The sequence below is a fragment of the Microplitis demolitor genome, chromosome 1, assembly GCF_026212275.2.
Source record: "Microplitis demolitor isolate Queensland-Clemson2020A chromosome 1, iyMicDemo2.1a, whole genome shotgun sequence".
Taxonomy (NCBI): domain Eukaryota; kingdom Metazoa; phylum Arthropoda; class Insecta; order Hymenoptera; family Braconidae; genus Microplitis; species Microplitis demolitor.
The window spans coordinates 2,628,427-2,652,501 of NC_068545.1; the positions used below are offsets into that span (position 1 = coordinate 2,628,427).

At 31.3% G+C, this 24,075-nt stretch overlaps 1 protein-coding gene across 5 annotated transcripts; it reads left to right on the plus strand.

Annotated features, from left to right (window-relative positions):
* Positions 1 to 166: 166 nt before the first annotated feature.
* On the plus strand, positions 167 to 24,053 carry LOC103568292 (kinesin-like protein Klp10A). Of its 5 annotated transcripts, none has more exons than XM_053741619.1 (10): positions 167 to 861; positions 11,754 to 11,848; positions 13,013 to 13,105; positions 14,873 to 14,903; positions 15,927 to 16,039; positions 16,124 to 17,171; positions 17,242 to 17,396; positions 17,469 to 17,675; positions 17,747 to 17,921; positions 18,251 to 19,339. In XM_053741619.1, exons 1-10 carry the CDS (start codon positions 795 to 797, stop codon positions 19,294 to 19,296), a joined length of 3,030 nt encoding a protein of 1,009 aa, XP_053597594.1. In that variant the 5' UTR covers positions 167 to 794; the 3' UTR covers positions 19,297 to 19,339. The 5 variants fall into 5 exon arrangements, with proteins under 5 accessions (XP_053597594.1, XP_008543345.1, XP_008543338.1 ...); XM_008545123.2 differs by having other exon boundaries at positions 167 to 402; positions 577 to 861; positions 15,927 to 17,171; XM_008545116.2 differs by having other exon boundaries at positions 167 to 402; positions 738 to 861; positions 15,927 to 17,171.
* Positions 24,054 to 24,075: the final 22 nt, after the last annotated feature.

Sequence of the window (24,075 nt, forward strand, 5' to 3'; positions counted from 1 at the left end):
ACCAATTATTCAAATTTCCCGCCCAAGTTTAAAAACTAGTTCTTACATATCTCGCCATGCGCGCGCAGTGTCGCGGCAAACTATTGCGAAATTCAAATCCGTAACGACTATTTGACAGTACCAAGAAGAAGGTAAAGATGGCAGAGGAGTAGTTCGCAACCGCGAGCCAGCGCTCGTAGTCTTTCCGTTGTCAATAACGGACACTGGTAGAGTATTATCCCGGCACACAAAACGTTTGGATACTGGATATACGGTACACACACAGCCCACAACACACATTAATCTCGTTAAAAATAAGTTAACTTAAGTAACAATTAAATAATTAAATGTGATATCCACCACAGGGTTTAATTTCGCGGTGTCTGACACCAGGTAGCAACAATAAAACGTACGTGTGTAAAAGTGAGTAAACCGAATTATTTTATTATCGAGTTTATTGGCATTAGTGCGGGCGTGCCTAGAGTCCTTTTTCCCGTACACAAAAGCTGCTCGGAGCTCGGTTGATGTCATTATATACATGCATGCACAATATATACAATCACATCAGCTCACATGATATTTTTAATGCCTCAATAGCTGTCAGCTCTAGATATTTCACCAAATCGCCGGTTTCCTAAACTAAAAACTCGTGTGCTCAGCATCTAGCACCAGAGTTGACTCGGACTCGGACATAAAACCCGTAAAACTGCGCCAATAAAAATAGTAATAACGGCAATTGTAATTGTAATTGTCTTCAGGACAATAACCAGTGGCTTTTATGTCGTCCGTGTCCACGGCAACCAATTGATTAATAAATGACCATGGACCACAACGCGTGCAACATCGCCACTGGCACCAGCATAAACATCAAGCGGACTGATGGTAAGTTTATCCCGCCAACTATTTTTTATTTATAATCCACTGGGAGTCATCACTAATTTGTTGTCATATTTTTGTCTAACCTTGTTTTTAAAGTTTCATATTTAATACAGACGGTAATAATTACACCTGTGTAACTAGACTGTAGTGGAGTCTCACGTTACCGTGCGTGCGCTGGATAATTTCATTGGAAAATTTTAGCACAATTGCCACTCACTGATACTGACAGCCGACGTTTATTTTTTTTTAAATGACAAATTGAAAAATTGCACGTGTAGTTTTTTGAATTTTCTACATGTGTATTTTTTTTTGTTTTAATTGAATTTGAAAAAAAAAAAAAAAAAAAAAAAACGAAAATTTCTAATTGTCAGAACAGAATCATCATTGGTTTGGTATAAAAGACCGCGAATTTACTGACAAGTTGTTGTCTATTTGGGTATTGGCTTATCAGACACTAAAACATCAACCGGTTTTTCATAACGATTTACCGTTTCCATATTCGGGTGATCATCTCCCTCTACATATTTTTTTATACTCGCAATCATGGTCATTTTATTTTAACACTCGAACTCCAGACTTTTATGGTTTTATCTCTCGTACATTTAATTTTAAATTACTGTCATAAAAAAAAAATATACGACCGCGAATATTTATTTAAATAATTAAATTGTGTAACTCTATTTAATCTAGATCATTCAGAGATCCTTTCACTATCTTATTTATTACAAATCTTCATATAATTACTTTGCAGTCTAATTACGAGTAGAAAAAAAATTTTATTTAATTTTCTAAGGAGTCGGATTTGAAAAAAAAAATATTTAAGTTAATGATAAATAAATTTTTCGGTTCACTATTTAACTATATATATATATATATATATATATATATATATATATATATATATATATATATATATAAATGAATGTATACTAGTTATAATCTAGAACGCTGATAGTTCTAATGTAAAATGCCGTTACTTATTCAATTAGAATCAGCTGCTGCTGTTACTGCTACTAGAGTTCATGAAATAACAATTACACATTTAATTACATTCTCACCAGTTACCTCAATCTGTGGGTTGCCTTAAAAATTTAAACTATGCCGCTATTGGTATTTAATTTCACATTTAAATAAGTATGAATTTAAATAAGTATAAATGTAGCAGACATCAGACAAATTTAAAATTATTAATCAATAGAGTAAATCATTAAAAAATAAAATTAAAAGAAAATGCACATTTTTAAAATTAAATAATTAACAAGTGCATTTTTTAAAAATATTATTTTTTTTATTATTTATTATTTTAAATTTCTGTCTGCTACATTCACTCATAAAAAATATGATACTCAAGTTATCTGACGTCTAATAATTTTTTGATTTTTTTAAAATGATAAATTATAAAAAAAAAAATATTTTAAAAAATTGCACATGTAGTTTTTTAAATTTTCTATATGTGCATTTTTTTAGTTTTTCATTTTTTTCAGGAATCGGACAGGAAATACCTAATCTCTGATTCCCTCTTATCATTTTAAATGCATAGAAATTTACAAATAAAAATATCGTAAATAATTTATAAATAATTACCGCTTAATAAATAAACAGGCATTGTCTGGTATTAAATACAATGATGGACTTACGCAACCGACTACGATAGTCCTAAGTTAAGTCAATAATTTTATTAAATGACAATGCTGGTAATCAAAGTTCTGCTCAATCGAAAGATTATTTATAAAATTCATTAATGTTATTTTTATAAATAGTTTCCGAGTCAAAGTTTTAATAAAATAAGTGAGTAATTGCAGGTGACCTACAGAAGGATGCAAGTGAAACGGGTCAGTTAGTAAAAACGAGACGATCAATATTACGCGAACTGCAATAACTCCTCGTGTCTAACGTCTAGTCGATATATTTATGTGCTTACCATTAACATAAAGTATCGAAAAAGAATGAAAAGAAAGAAAAATAATAATTGTCAGCTGTGGATCCGGGTAACATTGACTTAAATATTAACTATCAAGGCAATTACTGCCCCAAGGTATCGGGAATAATTTTTACCGCGAGTATGCAAGCAAAAATAAATTCATTTGCTCATTTAATTCTCGCGGTCAATCCAACCCTTGGAAGATTAAATTATGACCCTGTTCGCAGACAATTAACAATTTTTTAACTAATTAATTACAAAAAAAAAAAAAAAAAAAAAAAAAATGCACATATAGAAAATTTAAAAAACTACAGGTGCAATTTTCTTGAATATTTTTTTTTTTTATAATTTATTGTTTAAAAAAAAATCCAAAAATTATTGGCTAAATTCAGTATCAATTAAAATTACAATTTTTCGAATCAATGTTTTATTTTAAAAATAATAAAAAAAACGTGAAAGTTGAGATAGTCCTCGGCTTGTAAGATAATCGTGGCTTTATTTACTGGCTGGTCGACGAGTGAGTCAGAACATTCGCCAAGAAAGGAGCGGGTTTCCTAACGGCCCCTCGGCTGGTACTCTCTCACACCTATGGTACCACCATGTAAATCTATACTTGTGTAAGTGTCCATCTCTCTCATTATCGAGTATTTTCTCTGTCCTTTGTACTCGTACTCTGTATCTAGTATCGCACGTGTAGCAGAAACGATACAATCATAGGTGAGGCTTCTTTAGGATACTCTCCTTTACTTCCCTATATGATATTTTTTGGCATCAGTCAATGTCGTGTCGTTAAAATGATTAAATATCTTGGATATGTTTAGAGAACAAGCTTTGATATTTAAATAAATTATTTAAGAAGAATACAGATTGAAATTTATAAAATTTGTCTAGGAACTTTAGACGTAATGAAGAAAGGGAAAGTTGTCAGACCACAACTATTACTATCGCGAACGTGACTGTAGGGTCAAACTTGATATTTTTAACGTGGGACGTTAAATTTTATAATCATTTCTATATTTAAGTTTTACTTGTTATATGAATATATGTATTAGGCAAATTGGTTGTAGAAATATTTGCAATACATAAAAAATATTTCCAAACCTAGCTCCAAATTATAATTTTGAAAGTTTGCACAAACTTTAATTCCCGCTATTTAAAATACAGATGAAATATTTTACTCAATTTACTATTATTTTTAGGAGCGCGAAATTTCAAATTTAAAATTTTAAATTAAACTTTTTGTTGACCACAATATTATAAAAAATTTTTGTTTAAGTTTTTAAAAATTTTAAAGAAAAAAATTTTGAGTTTCAGCTCATAATTAAAAACTACTATCAGATTTTTGATTTAGAAAATTTTTTTGGCCAAATTGTCCTCTTTTGCTGTACGAAATTTTTTTAACACAATAAATATTATTTCTGTATTTCCAAAAAAAAAATTCCCGTTATGAAAATTTCAAATTTCCAATTAATTTTTTATGACACTGAAGCTAGCCAACGTCTTATAATTTTTGGATTTATATAAAAACTATAAATTATAAAAAAAAAAAAAATATTTGAAAAAATTGCACTTATAGTTTTTTTAATTTTCTACATGTGCATTTTTTTAGTTTTTTTTTTTTTTTAATTTGATTGATTAGAAAAAAAACTCAAAAATTGTTAATTGTCTACTATCTTCAGAATCAGTAATTTTTTTTTTGAAAAAAACTAAAGATTTTGACTAAATCATAAAAATGATTCTGCAAACTGACAGCCTTACATATATACAATATTCTTCAAATATATATACACATATCTATATGTTGAAATTAAAAATAAAAGTATTGAATAGACCGATTGTTACGTCAATGTACATAAGTACTGATGATCAAAAGCTTTAAATTGAATTAACAAACTATTGAATTGCCTTTTTGTTGTGATATTGAATTGCGGAATTGAATTTATAAAAAAATTTATACAGAACCGTGGGTGTTTCTGATGACTTTAAACGGGAATGTAAATTCACTTGATTGCTAATTCGCACAATCATAAAGTCCAAATAAAAAAATAATTAAAACCAACTGCGTAACATCGTCATTAATATAATCCGATCTAATGTGATTATAATGTAGATGTTCTCCCGTTTTGCCATGACCTTGTGGACGTAAACTTGGCGTACAGTAAAACGAGCATCGAAATCGATCCGTATTTATCGTGACACAAAGTGTCTAGTAAAATGTAAAAAAAAAAAAAATAAAATACATAAAACGGTAACAGCTGAGTGTTTAAAACCATTTGTCGTATGCGTGACTTGAATTATTGATATAAACACAAGTGTTGCTCTGTTTTATTTCTCGTACATTTTTATCCCGCGACAGGGCATTCCCTCGATGTTGAATCTATTTGTGTGCAGTACGGGCTACTTAAATAGTTTCAGTATCTAGATCTCTCAAGACAGATAGTTTTGCTGGCCCTAATAATAGACACCGAGATGCAAATATTTCTTAGGGACCTGGGTTGTCATCCGTGCACTTTTCGATAATCGTCCGACGATAAATAAACAATAATATGATGAATATTTAAAACAATAAGGTCACAATAATATTTGCCGGTATTTTTTGTTGTTTTACAGATAAGTTGTCTTGAATATCCAACGGTTTATTGATACATTAGCGAATTATCGAGGTGTAAAATCGCTCAGAGTGTATTAAGATCAATGAGAAACTCTTTAAAATAAAAATAAAAAATAAGATGACGTGTAGTCCTTGTCCAAAAGCAAATCACAAGTGGTTGTGTGGGCGCCCAAACCTTATAAGGACGTTGATGCTATGACTTATCTCTTTTTTTCATGGACATCAAGCTTACAGTAAACTTTATCAAGAATACTTGATTATCTATTTCGCTGGTTAGAAGTTGAGTAGAAGTAGGCGACATTAATCATCAGGTTTGAATTTAAGGAGGGTCTATAGTCATTTTTTTCAAAACTTTTCTTTTAAAGAAAATATCTGAACGGAAAATTAAGAACAAGGCTCGTTACATTACTCTTTAATTTACACGGAAAAAATTGGCGTGAAAAGTAACCAAAAATTACTAATGAGCTCCGATAGCTTTTACTTTTGACAAAAGCAAAAAATTGCTATTCCATGTAAAATATTCTGTCATAAATTCAAAATTACTGAGTGTTTATATCTTTGCCTAAATGTTTTTATCTTTCATTTATGAAATAGTAATTTTAAATGAGTGTGAATGTAGCAGAAAGACAAATTTAAAATTATAAATAAATAGAGTAAATAATTAATAAAATAGAATTTTAAAAAAATGGGCATTTTAAAAATTTCGAAATTAATAAGTGCATTTTTTATAAATATTATTTTTTAAATTATTTACTCTATTCATTTATAGTTTTAAATTTGTCTGATGTCTGTTACATTCACATTCATAATTTTACACTTATGTCAGAAGTAAAAGCTATCGAATCCATTAATGATTTCGGATTACTTTCCACATAGTGATTGTAACCAAATTTTGAAATCCGTTTTTTTTTGAGTGATAGCAATTTATACCGTAACAAATAGAGAGTGAATTCAGAGTGATCTGAATTTTATTTAAATCAGCATTCACTCCAATTCAGAGTTTTAATAATGAAATAAACTCCAACTCAGTAGGAGTGAATTTCACTGCAATGAGATGAATTAAAATGCGCAATCATCCACTCTGGATATAATTTGCAAATTTTTTACAGTGTACGCTTTCATTTTTAAAAAATGTTTATCTGTTTAGAAAAAACCTGGACAGTTTCCATTTACTGCTCAAGTTCAACAAGGACAGTCCCGTTCGTCGACTTGTGTGATAGAGAAAACAGTTCAGACCCATCTTAAAATGATAGTTGATGAAATAACAAAAAATGAATCGAGATTATAGCGTTGAGAAGTTTTATTTCCTCCGAGGCTCATTGTCTTTGAGGCATAGATGCTCGAGAAAGGCATGGTCCAGTTACTCGCTGGGTGAACTTTTTAATCGGATGTCGCCCACGATGAGGACGGACCGTGTCTTCCTAGTGTATCCATAGCTGTAGTTGTAGTTGTACTTGTATTTAAATCCTCCGCATAATGTACAAAGCACCGATACAAGCCTTTTATTATTTTCTCGTTGAATGTTGAGTGAAACCCGCACGTAAAACTCGGGATTCACTCGCGTGCAATGAGAGATAGAGTCCGGGAAATGATGCATTTCAACTTCCGCGTCTGTCGTTACTCATTTTTTTGTGTCTAACTTGTAATAAAAATAAAATGAATATTTTTTCACGGCAATTTCAGTTGCCTTGCTTATAAAACAAATCAGCTACTATTGGGTTTATTTTCTGATATGACGTCAACTTCGTACTTCGAGTGTGATGGCTCATTAAGCAAATAGAAACCTACAGTAAAATCATCTACATGTAATTTACTACAGACTCATTTGAGAAAATATACGAGTAGTCATGAAGTTATCGCATTTCGTATTGAGTTTTTAATAAAAACTCCGATATTATTACCTAAACTTTTATTATCGACTACTGTATTTTTACCTCGACGTTTAGTATCGATTCCTTCACCAAATCTATAGACATACATTACTATTAATTCTAAACCTAGACATGACATTTCACATTTCATTTTATTTTATCCCCAAACTTTATAGTTTTGGCGGGAAAACGAATTACTTGAAAAACTTCACTCTGGATATCGAAATTTTTCCATATGAAGATGGAAAAGTTTGCAGAAATAAATCCATAGAATTTCAATGCTAAATTCTTCACCTGTAATTAATTTTTGAAGATTTTTTCATCTCCATTTCCCATCTAACAGCAACAGAACTTGAAAATTCATCAGTTTTCAAACAGTTTTTCTGTAGAAATTAATTTTTACCAAATATTTGAATCCATGACCCGAAATTAGGAATAAATGTGGCCTTGGAAAAAAAATAGTACTTGCATGTACCAAATTTGTATGTAAATTCATACTTATTTACCAAGATCAGTTATTCCGGATCAATAAAATTTAAATATCAAACAATAAATTGTTATAAATTAAATCGAATTACTAAATCGAGATAAATCGTTAACTAAAAATTTCATTGCTAATTTCAGCAATTACGAATTAAAGCTTAAATCTCAATTCGACTCGGGTATTTATAAATCTTACGGACTAAGAAAGTCGTATAAATATCAGCCTACGTTGTTATAAATTTCTAAAAAAAAAAAAAAAGCGAAAGTTGTATTTTAGTTTGACCTTTTTTGTCGACAAATATATTTCGATAAAATTTTAATTTATATAATTAATTTATCTTCATATTTATATTATTACAATATATTAATTTCACATGGATATGTAATAATTTTTATATAACAAACCGCAATAAAAAATTCATTTTTACCAAGAAGGCTAAAAAAAAAATAATAAAAATTTATGGCAGTCAGTAGAGTTAAAAATAAACGCGGAAGAGTTTTAGTAATAAATTTAAATAATTTTTATTAACCAGATTCATTAAATAAAATTGATGTAACAGCGACGTCGGTAAAAAGTGCACTCGATAACTGGCGCCCTGGTTGTAGGATTCGAGAACTAGCTTCAATAAAACCGACACATGCACACAAACTAGTAAAAATAATAACAATAACAATAAAAATAACAATAGGCGAGACATTTAATTGCCCACCGGTCAAAGATTAATTAAGAGAACTAAAAAAAAAAAATTTTTCAAACGCAACCTTAGCGAATTAATTTTAACGTCAATTATTTTATCAATATATCAATTAGTTTTAATTGCGCAGGGTCAGGCCGTACTAGCAAATAAATGTGTCTGGAAAAATCGTACTCGTTATCTTCATAAGGAAAATTATCATTGCGCTGTAAAAGTAATTCAAGGGCAACTCATTACTGCAACTGCTTATTACATTTAAAAACTACTACAGAAATTTATATACATTTGTATATTATTGTGATATGACGATGCGATGAGACAGGATGCGGTCGCTTAAATTTACTGTTCAATAGATTGTGACCCCTGCGACTGAATTGATACAACCGGAACTAATTTCGGTCTGAAATAATCCATCAGAACTGAGCAAATCCTTAAAACCCAGCAAATAAATAAGTAATTTATTTACTGTAGGAACAAAATAAACAAAAATTTATTAGTTCACGTTTTTGTCTGTCACGGTTGGAGTACTTTAGCAGAGTGTTGATAATTTCTTGCCATTAACGAGAGTTATCTAACTTGAATGAGCTAAGAATGAGTCTGTAAATTATGTAGCGTAGGTTAAACTTTTCTCAGTCTTTTACTTGTGTCCAGGCATAAAACATTCGCTTAGTCGTCTCCATAAAATAATTTTAAAATAAATAGTTTCAATAATTGTAAATTTTTATTTATATTAAAGTATCAGTTGTGTCAAATGACAAGTATCGATTCAACGGGCAGTAGGCAACGAAAATGTTTACGTAACCTACATCCTGGATACCTTGGATCCTTTTAAGTCGGGCAGTAAATTTAAAAAAAAATAAATTCTTAAACAACAAGACATTTTATTGATATGAGTTTATAAAAAATAATTTTATTACAACGACTGTAACGTTTATGTGAGATTAAAGTGTGTCGCAGTGATGGAGATTACACTTGACGGTTGATCGAACCCGTCGACCACACTCGGATATTATCGTGTACACACCCGCACCAACCACTTTATTATTATCATATATTAAATTACACTTCTCTTGATGTTACAACAAATGGGTTTATGAATCGGAGCTTCGACAGTCCTGCCAGTCGGACATCAAAACTCATCGTGTCATCATCACTTCTATTGTCAACATCAATAAAAAAAACATTGCATACAAGGAAAATTTTCCGACATTTTTCACGAGCGACTTCGCTGGCTGACCTTGACCCATGTGGCGTTGCGGTCTCGCGAGTGAAGCCCGGGAATAGTGCGCGCGAATTCGAAAAAAAACCTCTGTCGCACGTGCAGATTAGACTTTTTTTTATTTGTCATTTATTCTGTTTCTTTTCGTTTGTCTGGAAATTCCCCCAACATGTGCGCCGGGCAAAACAAAAAAAGAAAGGACTATATTAAGTTTGAAACGATTGTTCAGTCGTTTAAAGACTCAGTAGGAGTAATCATCGAAAGTTTCAATTATTGTGTAATTTAATAAAAAAAATTTTTTTTTTTTTTTAAACTTAATTGATAATTGAGAACAAGTTCTCGTTTACCAGTCGAAGTAGACTAAAGTGATCGGTGTCTTAACATACTCTGACAAGTATTAAAACCTGATCGTCTCACGTTACATTATTTCCAACGGCTGACCTCATAGATCGATGTCAATATGCATTCGATCGTGTGATCACGAATCAGTTTACTCTTGTCCTGGAGTAATTACATTCATACTAAAACAGATTAACGTTTATGTAAAAAAAAAAAGAAGTTTTTAACGGTACTGAGATCAAGACCGAAAACAAGACGTAAAATTATTGCGAGTAGAAATGACTGTTAGCAAACTGGCACGTGTAATATTTGGCAAACAAGATGATCAAGATAATCGATGATTCACCCACTGGCTGTCGAGTGGTTTGAACTTCGCCTACAACTTTAGAGTCCTGGGAAAATTATCAGGGCCTGATGGATTGGCTCAGCAAGTGCGTCTGCGGCTCCAAGGAGCCAAAGAATAAGAAGCAGAAGAAAAAGAAGAAGAAGGATGGGAAAGATAAAAAAAATAAGAAGGATAATGTTGACAAGTATGTAATAAATGATAATGATAATGCCGATGAAGTCATAAAAAATAATAACGCGTCACGCGTCAACGAAGACGGTGATGATGAAGAAGCTGACGATCGTGTAATAACTGACCTTGAGGGTTGTCATCAAAAGGAAGTGCGACAAACAAATGGAGCGGATCGACAAGTTGAAAAAAAAAATAAACCAGCTGTTTTTAATAACGATCCTGATTTTTATTCAATCAACGCTGCTGCTGGAGAACACGAGCCGGAGTTTTATGACTCATTATCGGACACTACTCCGGTAGATACTCTAAAAAAAGATCATTCGAAGTCTATGCAGCAGTTCAGCCTCAGTAGCAATCAGATGTTTGTCGAAGATCGTGAGAAAGATAACTCGCTCAAAGATAAAATATTCGAGGAGTCTGGAGTCATAAAGTCTAGCAGCGAAAATGACTTCCGATTTAATTCGAATTCTTGCAGTTTTATTGTGCCAATAAATGATGATCATAAACGCAGAAAGCATAAAACCCGGGTTAAAAATAACAGAAAAATAAGTTCCTCCATTCCCATACCGTCCAAGCAGCGAAATATTCACTCGGGTTCTAGTCCACATATCAAACAAAATGGTATTTAAATATATATTAATTATCATCTTTATTTTCACTTCATTTTTTATAAAAAATAAAACATCAGCAGACAGTAAAAATTTTTAAATTTATTTTTCAACGGTTCAATTTAAAAAAAAAAATAAAAATAAATAAAAATAAAAATATGCACTTGTAGGAAATTTAAAAAACTACAGGTGCAATTTTTCGAAAAAATTTTTTTTTTATAATTTACCATTTTTCAAAAATCCAAAAATTATTAGACGCCGGCTGATTTCAGTATCATAAAGAAGACGTACATTTATATGCGACAAAAAATGAAACGAGTGTTCTTTGGTTGGTAGACATTTAATTTAAAGTGATACTCTCGTCTCACTAAAATTATATTGTAATTTCGTACACGAAAGCGGCAAACATAATAGCTGATTATTTTGTTGACGTTCTATTACCTCTTGTCTGTCATTCACTGTCCCCGTAATTTATTTAACCGTCTGTCGACAAATAACTGGCTACATGCTCGCGTTATTCACTGGAATCCGTTAATACGCTGAATTATTAGCGGTATCTGTACCTGAATGTATACAAATGTCCATATATTTTTTTATTATTTATAATAATTTGTTACTTTTTTTTTTCCAGGTCGCATCCACTCGGCAATAGTGTCTGGTGTCAACTGGGAACAACAGAGTGTCACAGTAGAATGGTTCGAGCGAGGCGAAACAAAGGGAAAAGAAGTAAGATCATTAATTATTAACCACTAATCTCATTGACTACTGATAAAATATAAATTTATTCGGTGAATTGTTAACCGGCATGAGCTCTCTTACTTTTTCATCTTAAAGATTTACGGGCGTAGGTCATGGTTACTGAGCTATTTTCACTATAGATTATGCAATACCGAGGAGCAACCTGCGAAAAACTATTGAGAACGCTAGTCTATTTCCGACAAGCCGCCAGGCTGTTTGTCGGAGGTTTAAAACTTAACTATTTTCCATTTAGTTTTATCATTTAACAAGACGTTCCTATAAAATGCGCATTGTAGTAACTTGTGATAAAAAGACAAAAAAATATCCCGGTGCATTTATTTATTAATTTATCATCAGTCCTGCATTCAAATTTAAATTTTAAAAATGCCGCAAAGTTTTATTCCTCGTCGCAAGGTTAATGCTCTGAATAATTTAAATTAACTAATCAGTTTCTTGCATGGAAAAAAATGAATTATATAAATTGAGAAACAATTAATATGATAAATTGATCAGTAAATACTATCATTATATAGAGTAATTTTAATTTATAATTTAAATGTAAATAATTATGATAAATATTTGAATTTATTGTCTGCAGGAAAAATTAATATTTGAATTTAAAAAATTCTAACGCATTCAAAATTTATGGCGCGAATTTTAAAATTTTCTTTTTGAATTTTAAAATCTCGTGCATTGACCCCCGGTTCAGTTATAATTTCTGACACTTTTTTCCGTGTGGATAAAATTTCTTATTAGTATTTAATGTTAATTATTAATTTTTATACAAAGTTTCATCGATTTCACAACTTTCTCAAATACTCCAAAAAAAAAAAATCGTTATCTTCAGTCAAAAAAATATTTAAAAGATAAAAGTTTTCTTGAGTTAAGAGAATTTTTCTTGACCAGAAGAAATTTCTACTTTATCTGAGAAAGTTGAGGTTTTAAAAAAAATTTTCTTCTAATTAATAAAAATTTAATTGTTGGAATAAATTACACTAATTAAAATCAAAGATAATTTAATGACAAAGATAATTTAATACAACTGACTAGTAAAATAAAATTTAAAAATAAAAAATAAAATCTCGGACTTTATAAAAAATAAATTATTTTTTATGCGTAGTAATTTTTTAAAATAACTATTTTATGTTATAGGTGGAGATGGACGCCATCATCGCGTTAAATCCCGAGCTAACTCCACAATCTATGCCTCCGCCACAGATAAACTCATCTGTAAATAGATCAAGGGTAAATAACTATACTTTTTTTAAAAACATAAACACAACTTACAGCAAACATCATCAAGACGTCATGAAGATTAATAACGATTCGAAAATTAACTGTCGCGCGCGAACCAAAAACTTAACCACCGCAACCTCAGATGTAATTAAAGCTCCCCCTTTTTTTCTACAATATTTATGATAAAAAAACGTTTCAATACCAGCGCAGAAGCACGAGCTAATAATATTTATCGACTGGAGTGATCGAAATTTGTTTACGCGTTGCTGGGACTACCGTCCACGTCTCTATAACCTGTTCCGATAGCTCGAGCTCATAATGTGCCGGTCGGATAGTTATACTAGTGCACCTATTTGTCTTAAAATGTTTCAGTACATGATTGTCTTCCAGGTAAAGTTATTTAATTATTAAAGACCCGTTCGCTTAACTTCGTATCAGCAATCAGTAGACTAGACCCATATCTCAAATCACAAATTCAATCGCTTGTTTTAAATTACTTATCTCGTTAAATTATCGGGAATTTAAATAACCGTGACCGCGATAATCGAGTCTCAAGTCTCTATTGGATTGACCTTAGAGTCAATATAATAGATATCAAGTCCATGTTGGTCAGTCGTCTCCTTAAGACCAAAAAGATCGCCGGCGATCATCAGACACGACACGACCCTGACTAACCATCTAAATCGAATCCCAAGGATCCTTTTAAACTGACAAATGGTCAACCCAAAGCAAACTAATATGGTAACGTATTTTTCCTCTATGGACGCTGCTCTCTCACGATGGATCTCAACGACAATCTTCTGGAATATGGAACCGAAACATAAATATATCAACACATCAACACTGGACATTATTTCCCTCCCTATCCTCCATTCATTTTTGGTAAATTTCGTTGTTTTTCTTTTTAAATTCCTAAAAAAATATATATATATATATATTTACATATATATGTATTTTTTTTTTATCACTTCCTTTTATGTTATTTAAATAAATGTACGTGATAATGGTAATGGACGTGATCAGGATTCATCTGACGAGGATGATGACGGAGCTGACGATCTGGACCAAGAAGATGGATCCTTCGGACGTCACGGCGTACAGACAGCAAGAAATGGCCTGACTTCGGCAACTTTATCTGTACGAGTAAATCGTTATTTGGTAACGCGCACTCACTTCCCTAGCAACCTCATTTCCCTCATTGTCACTACACTCACTTTTGTCTCCTTTATTATCCTAGTATTTATAATTCACATGGAAAATTATTTAAGACGTTCCTCACTCATGGCACTAATATTTAGATACTGAAATCGGGATTAACAAGGAGTAGTAGCCAAATCATTTGTCCAAAAACAATTACCGTAACATTTAAAATTTAATTTAATTTACTGTAATGTAATTCATGTGGCATTATCTCATGGTATGTAATATTATGCACATCGAGTAGATGATACTCTTCACAACAAGATTAGAGAGACATGTATGCTACCTTGGGAAAAATAAAAAACCTCGTGAGGAATCCGGAAGATCCGCCAATTATTTGCAGCATAATAACTACTCAACATTAGCAGCACATTTTTTATTTTTTTTTATCCACCTGCTGTATTATATTTTTAAACTGCTTCATATATTAATGTTACAGTAATATTTATCATTTATTTATTTTTAATTCTTACACGACTTTGTATTTATTTGATCCTTAGCTTTATTGCACAGTTATGTATCTTGTACTGTATATTATATTTTTAAATATCTAAATTAGTTTTTTTTATTTTGCAGCATTCCATGAGGCCATCGATTCCCGTCAAAGGTAAATTTTTTTTTATTTTTCACTAAATTTTAAATTTTTAAAAATAACATTAGTTCAAAAATTTATATGTAATATAAAATATATATACAGAAAAAAAAAATTTTTACTCGCCTAAAGAAAATTTTTACTTGCCCCACTAATTATTATTATAATTGTCAATACTACCCCATAAATAAATGATTATTATCATCATCAATAATATAAAAACCTCAAAATAAAACCATACACTACTAGCGCGAATTTTGATTCAAATTTAAAAATCATGACTTAAAATTTAAAAATAAAAAAAATTGGTTTCATCAATTTTTTTTCATACAATTTTGTAATTAATTATCAACGAAAATCACCAATTCGGGGTAAAAATAAAAAAACTAACTTTTAAAAATCAATTTTTAACGCCAGCTGGCAGATGGCATTTTTCCAAAACAGTGAGCTAAAGATTCAAACACTGATAGCAAGTATTGACAGAAACTTTGCTTGTTTATAACTAAATTTAAAACAATATGTGTTAGTAGTAGGAATTAGCTTGTCATGACAAGGGTGAATTATCGCCATCACTGCCTGGGGTCTACGACCAATGTTACGCCGCGAAGTAGCCCTGTAGCGTTGGACGTCGTGTGACTATCGATATTCATCGCTATATGTATAATATAACGAGTACCAGGTTGGTGTCTAGGCTATAGCTAACGCACAAGGGCAAGGACCCCAGTTAGACAGTACAGTGCAGCGTGTAGGTCGACGCGGGCTGGTCATACATTTTATTTGAACTCAAAATTTCAAAATAAAAAATAAAGTCTATCTTTTAATTAATTTTCACAATTATAAATTATATTTAAAATGAAATTCATACCGTGGGCACATTTTTTTAAACGTAGAAATCAGATAGTTGATGAAAAAACAGCCGTGATAGCTATTTCGGCACCAACACTTGGTGAAAAAATACATAAAGGTTTTCAAATTTCTTGTACTTGATGTCTTGCTCATATATTTAATTTATTTATTAATAAATATTTATATTTTCAGCGACAGCAAACAAGCAACCGAGACACCAAACAGGACGACCAACAAATATAATGCCACCAGTGCTATCAAACGGTCACGGAGATCCAGTATCAGGTCTCACAAGTCGTCGCGAGGTAGAAAATATACCACCAACACCCACAGCACCAGCCTTTGCTAACGTCAGTTCTATATCACTAAATAAACCAAAATCAATCCAGGCTCCACAGCAGCAGCCACAGCCGCAGCCACAACAGCAGCAGCAGCCACCGGCTACAGTAGAAAACGGAAGAGGAAGACGTTCTAATGTAGTCAAGGAAGTCGAGAGGCTCAAGAAGAACCGGGAAGAACGGAGACAGAGGCAAGCTGAACTTAAAGAAGAGAAGGAAGCTCTCATGAACATGGATCCTGGTAACCCAAACTGGGAATTCCTCGCCATGATCCGCGAGTATCAAAATAGCATAGACTTTAGGCCACTGCGTGAGTCAGACGCTGTCGAGGATCACCAGATAACCGTTTGCGTCAGGAAGCGGCCTTTGAACAAAAAAGAACAAACTAGGAAAGAAGTTGACGTCATAAGTGTGCCCAGTAAAGACCAGATGGTCGTTCACGAGCCGAAGTTGAAGGTCGACTTGACAAAGTACCTGGAGAACCAGCACTTCAGATTCGATTACGCCTTCGATGAATCCTGCAACAACGAGATTGTCTACAAGTACACAGCGAAGCCGCTCGTCCAGACGATCTTTGAGGGTGGGATGGCGACATGTTTCGCGTACGGGCAGACCGGAAGTGGAAAAACTCACACAATGGGCGGTGACTTTAATGGAAAGACTCAGGACTGCAAGAAAGGTGTCTATGCAATGGTAGCTAAAGATGTATTCAAGTATCTGAAGTCACCCAAGTACCGGGTGCTGAATCTCGTGATATCCGCAAGTTTTTTTGAAATTTACTCCGGCAAAGTGTTCGACTTGCTTGCTGACAAGGAGAAGCTTCGCGTGCTCGAGGACGGAAAACAGCAGGTTCAAATCGTCGGGCTCACTGAGAAGGTCGTGGAAAGTGTCGAGGAAGTTTTGAAGCTGATCCAGCACGGCAACAGCGCCAGGACTAGTGGCCAGACCAGCGCTAACTCAAACTCCTCAAGATCACACGCAGTCTTTCAGATAATCGCCCGGACACCTGGCACTCATAAAGTCCATGGTAAATTTTCGCTCATTGATCTCGCGGGTAATGAGAGAGGCGCCGATACTTCGTCAGCCAACAGACAAACGCGTAAGTTATTTAATTTTTTAATTATCAACAATTTACTTTACTTATCATAATTTTTTTTTTGATTTAATAGGAATGGAAGGCGCAGAAATAAATAAATCACTACTCGCTCTCAAAGAATGCATACGTGCACTAGGTCGTAAAGGAACTCATCTACCTTTCAGAGCCAGTAAATTAACCCAAGTACTCAGGGACAGTTTTATTGGTGAAAAATCTAAAACTTGTATGGTAAGTTGACAACTATTTCATTTACTCTCCCTTACTACTTTAATTAATTAATTAAAAATATTTTTACAACAGATCGCTATGATAAGCCCAGGGATGAGTTCGTGCGAGCATTCTCTAAATACCCTAAGATACGCGGATCGAGTCAAAGAATTGGCAGCAACAGATCCAACAGAAATAAAGGTCTCGCCTACAGACGACGACCGGTTGTTTAAAATAGAGGAACAAGCCAATGACAGCGCACTTTCTGACAGTGATTTGGCCCAGCTTCGATCACTGAATGTACGTAAATATTTTTGAATTATTATTCAAGTAGTCACTGAGTTATTGACTATCTATTGATGTGGTGACAGGAAGGGGAGTTGTCGCAAGATCTTTACACCTTCCACGAAGCGGTTTCCGCTCTTCAGCTGATGGAGGAAGAGGTACTGGATACGCACAAAGCCGTTATTGAAAACTCGAACCAGTTTTTGAATGATGCCCATGAAGTATTCAGCGCGACCCATGAAGTTGATTACGACCAAGAAGGTGAGTTTTGTTTATTTCCGCGGTTTATTTATTTTGGCATTTTAGAGCACCGTTTTGCCCGTAGCAGTAGGACATTGCAAGCCCCATATAATTTTTTTTACACGTTAATTATCATATTTATCTAAATTATAGTCTTAATATTCTTATCTATCGCTTGACAAAAATATTAATAAAATAATTCGGTGTCGTAAGATCCCTAAGCTCGGAAGCCTTCAGGTCTAGTTAAATATGTAATTAAAATAAAAGTAATAAATTAAAAAAAAAAAATGATGCCAACAATCAAGCGACATGTCAACATCACTATCACTGTGCCTCGCGTTTCATGACAGATTCTCGCGCTAACCCTAAGGCTAACTCACTCTTCACGTTAACTGATGGCTGGGAAGATGATGACGACAATTCATCCAGTGGATCAACAGTTAATTTGGGTTTCATGGACTACAGTAGCTCAGAGGAGGACGATCGTGTCGACACCCGGATTGACGGATCTGATGTAACTAAAAATTCTCCATGGAAATACGAGCGCGCAGGTTCCATTTGCAGTTCGAATTCCGATTCCAGTTACAATTCAAATCCCTGCGCTGCAGATCACAAGATTAAATCGCCCAAGTTGAGACCAAAATCCGAGTCACGAGTCTGTGTTACGACTGAAAAAATATTTGTGAACAAAAACTGTACTGTTAAGTCGACGCTACAAAAGACCAAGAGAAACTGTAGCAGGAGTGACGGCTCCAAGCCCAAGTGGTTGACGACTGGTAAAAAAAATAGTACCAAGTGGAGCTGGACTGGGAAAGTCATTGATCACAACAGCAAGGGATCCACTTACATGAGTTCCAACTCATTAGCTAACGAGGATAGATCGGAATCAGGTCTTGGTTCAATTACCAGAAGCCCGAGTCCCGTCGACGCTGATTTGTTCTACAGCAACGATCCTGATATACGTGCCAAGGTCTTCGGTCTCACAGCTTCGAAAACTCGGGTTACTCGGAGCAATTCTTTCAGACCCATCAATCAAGTCCGGGGCAATTCCGAGACCGACACTAACACCAACGATTCAAAAAATCCTAACACCGTCAACGATTACAGATCGCCTGGTAATTTTGTGATCGGGTCAGCCCGAAAGAGACACCGAGCATCCAATGCACGGAAAAGTCTCTACACTTTTAATTCAAACGTCGAATTAACTGACGATAATTATCTCACTCCGCATGGTGATGATAAAAAAAATTGTGATAAATCGAGCGATCAGGTTGTGAGTAAAAATAACTCATGTCGCAGATTCATGAGTTTTGCCATTAATTTTGTGTGGAATCTCATATTTTTTTCGATTCTCCCATTACTTTATATTATTTTTTTTGTTTATTTCAAAGACTAAGCATTTAAATTAAAAGTGCATTTATTAGCAACGCATTTAGTAGTTTCTATTAAAATTATAATTTTTTGTACTGAAATTATTTGGATAATTTGACATTGTCTTGATAGGTTGTGCTTAATTATATTTTTTTGACTGAAATTTAATTCAAAGTCATACATATTTATATATATATATATATATTGTTTAGATTATAATTATAATTAAAAAATATGCGTTTGTATTCTTAACAATTTAAGATTTTTTTCTCTAAGCATGCGCGCATGTATTTTTGCATTTAATAATTTTTCAATGAAATTCAAGTAGTCGATAATCTGTTAATTATTGTTTTAAAATCGATAAATGTTATGTTTGAAAATTTAACGTCACAAAATGAGTATTTAATAAAAGCAATACATGACAAAATATTATCACATATAGAGTTTATTGTTATTATTATTTTAAGTGTAATTAAAATTGTTGAGAAGACTTATATGTTTATATTGAAATAAAATATGAGAGAGATAAAAAATGTAACGCCAGCAAACCTTCGCAGATTTGAGACGGAAAAGAACAAAGTTTGAGTCACCAAACATGATGAGGAGGTTCTCATTGTCTAGACGTCTCGTTGACAGAATTCAATTTTCAGATGGTACGATATATTACTTATATCAGCCAATTTATAAAAGATAAATTAATTGCTTTATCATTTAATGTACACACGTGTTATTATTATACTTTTTTTTTTTTTTTTTAAATTACTAATATTGGGAAAATCATTTCATTCAATTGTAATTATTTAGTTCTATATATTGGCCATAAAACATTTTCATATTGATATTTTTTTTTTTAATGTCTACATATAAATTATATATGAAATTAATAATTATTAATTATTTACTGACTTAATTTTTTTTTTTGTAAATTTTTGGAAATTAAACTTAAAATAGTTTTTTTTTCTTTGATAAAATAAGAACTAGCAGAATCATGATTTTTTTTTTTTTAAATTACTAATTTTGGGGAAATCATTTCATTCAGTTGTAATTATTTAGTTCTATAAGTATGTAGCAGACATAAGATAAGTTTAAAATTATAAATAATTAAAAAAAAATATTAAAAAAAAATGCACTTATTAATTTTTTAATTTTTTGAATGCGCATTTTTTTAAAATTTAATTTTATTAATTATTTACTTCATTAATTAATAATTTTAAATTTGTCTAATGTCTGCTACATGCATACTCATTTAGTTCTATATATTGGCGATAAAAAATTTTCATTCAAATTTTTCTTTCATAAATATTGTCATAGAAATAATATATGAAAATTAATAATTATTTGGATAAAGGAATAAAATGTAATTTTTTTTTTTTTTTTATCATAAATTTGATGGGTAATTTATTTAAAATTTAAGATGTTTTTTTTAAGACCAAAAATAAACTAAATAATTATAAAATCATAGGGATCATTTTAAAATTAAAAAATCCCAGTTGATTGTGAAGAAGAAAAAAATAAAATATATAAATAAAAAAAAAAGCCTCGACTTTTTTCTTTTTCGTACATCAATGAGGTCCTGGTGCATATTTATACAAATTTTAAAAATAAATAAATCACCGACGCTTTCATAAAATTACAAACTACCTCAGGCTTCCATATATGTACAAGATTTTATATTGTTAAATAAATGTTGATCGTTCATTTTTTGTAACAACCGGCCACTGCACTAATGCTCTCTCAAATATATAACACATGTATTATTTTACTATATATTTATCTATATTTTTTTTTATAATATTAATACTAATTGCATTTTAACGCTTCAATGTCACGTGCTGCTTAGTGTGAATCGTTGGCATCAAGTTTGCAAATAAATTTTTTTTTCAACAAATTTTAAAATAAGAACTTATTTATATATAAATATAAATTTAAATATATACATACATATATAAGAAAAATATTTTTTCACAAATCAACTTGATAAATATCCATGACAAAAATATCCATAAACTAAATCACCAAAGTCCAAAAATTTTACTCCAAAAATTGATGTCTTTAGTAAGAAGCCTTCTAACTTAATTTTGAAAATTTTACAATTAATAAAAATAATCATGCAATTTTTTTTTTGTACTTTTAAATATAAAGTACAGTGATTAGCAAAAAAAAAAAAAAAAGTATATTTCACACCAAGGGAGGAAAGTAGGACATTCCAACGCACGTGTGTGTAATTGCTTACCTGATCTGCACCTGAAAGTTCAAATTTTTGCCTCTGATTGTGGGAAGAATTGCGCATGTGCTAATTTTTCTCATTTATTTTTTCATAAAAGAAAAGAACGACTTTGTTCCCTGTTAACAGGACAGGAATTTAAACTTTCAGGTACAGATCTAGTGAAAAATAGTATACCCATCCCAAAGGGAAGTAGGAGATCTCAATCCGCAGGTTTTCTACCCTCGCCTTCAGCAATTACATACTCAAATGTCCTACTTTCCTTCTTTGATGTATAATATACTATAAAATTATTAACAAATTAATATGAAAACATATAAGACATTGTAAAAGTTTATTTTATATTTAGATATTATGGCTCGCAAATATTTTTGTCCTGAATGTTTAATTTTGTCAGAAAAAAATCATAGTTCTATAATTGGTACCGTTGGGTAACAAGCGTGACCCAAACGATAGCTGAAAATAATATTGCGCTTGTCATTACTTGGTTAAAAAAAAAAAAAAAGCCCCCGCCCTCTTTAAATATTGTGTGTTTCAGCGTACGCTAAAAAGTGGGAAGAACTTTTGCTGCAGCAACGTGATACAATCAACGCTGCGCTGGACCAAGTCAGTCAGTTCCGTAGTCAGCTCGTCCAAGAGGAGCGCATCAGCCAGGAAATGACACGTGTCCATAACACGCGATACAACTAACTCATCGAAATAAGATTTAAAATTTAAATTTAAATAATAATGATATTAATAAAATAAATAAAAATTAAAATAAAATAAAAAAATTATATATATCAACGCTATTATTTCTGTAATCGCGGATTTATGCCGTCACGAGGTCTCGTTATCTAAAGTTTACTTAACATCCACGCACTTGGACTTGACTGATTAAAATCTATCTCAGCAAGGTCACGTTTAATTAAAAGTTGATCACTTTGATCAAGTCTATTGATCAAAACTGATTAATTATTTTTCTTTCACAAAATAAAAGTCGTGATAACTCAAAAATTTCAAATTAACTCATATCAGAGCGTTGATTGTTAATTAAAATCCTTTTATTTAAATTATTTAAACTGATATTTTATTTTTTTTAGTCACCAGTTGACGTCTTTACGCGGTCTTACATCTATAAATAATAATAATAATAATAATAATAATGATAATTAAAATAAAAATATTTATGTATTTTTTGGATATAAAAGAAACACTGATATCAAATTAATCTGAGTAGGCCTACGATAATTAATCATTAAAAAAATGCTTAAGAGTTCTTGTATTTATTAAACATAGTGAGAGATAATTATTAATTATTGATTAATCTATTATTATTATTAATATTAAAAAAAGAGAAATATCAATATGTTACGCGGGATCTTTAAATATCAAGATGTAAAAAATTAAGTGTTACAGCTTTTACGAGAGTTAACGGATCATAATTAGTACAGAAAAAAATTTTAAATAATAATAATTGAAATTTAAATTAAAATGATATGTTATGAGTGTGTGTGCGTGCATGAAAAATGATTGGATCTTAAGCTTGTTAATAGATAGTTGGAGATGAATAAAAAAATAATTTCTATTAAATAAAATAGTCATAGTAATTAATTTTTTTTTTACTGGGGATCTGTCGGCGATTTTTTGTATTGTAATTTTAATTATAATTATAATTTCTAATTTTTATTTAACAGTTCCGCGGATCAGGTCCCCGCGTACTGCTTTTGAATTTTGATACTGAAATTAGCCGTCTGATAATTTTTTGGTTATTTTTAAAACGATAAATTATAAAAAAAAAATTATTTTGAAAAAATGCGGTTGTAGTTTTTTTAATTTTCTACATGTGCATATTTTTAGTTTTTTAATTTGTTAAAAATAAAGTAAAGAAAATAGTAGCTGTCTGTTAATTTCAGGATCATTTCGAATCATGATCCCGAAGTTAGTCGACAATTTTTTGAATTTTATTTTTCAAGATATCAATTACAAAAAAAAATTAAAAAATGCACAGGTAGAAAATTGAAAAAACTATAAGTGCAATTTTTCAAAATATTTTTTTTTATAATTTATCGGTTAAAAAAAAAAAATCAAAAAGTTATTAGACGTCTGGTAACTCAGTATCATTTTGAATCGCATTGAAAAATAATAAAAAAGTAAAGCCAAATAACGACTGAATTGAAAAGTTATTTAGATTTTACATCAAAGACACAATCGCCTTAAGTATTCTTTGTTTTTTTCTTCTTTTTTAAATTCTTATCTAAGTTATTAAGAGAATAAATAATGTAGGAAATAAATGATGTACTGCGTTAACTAATTTTTCATACGTAAGTTGAGTTTGTGTAACCGGTGTAATAACTCCTATCTTGTTTTAAATAATAACTTTGTTGTCCTCGAGGATTGAATTAGTGGCCTTTAATAATAAACAAGAAAAAAAAATAATAAATATTAATTAAGTAATAAAATAAAATGATAAATTTGTATTGTATTAAAAGAGAAGAAAATATGGATTGCAGTATAAAATTTTTATTTGTTACAATTAATTAATGACTCGGATTTAAATAAAAGCATTAATAACTCGACCAGCAAGTATATAAATAACCT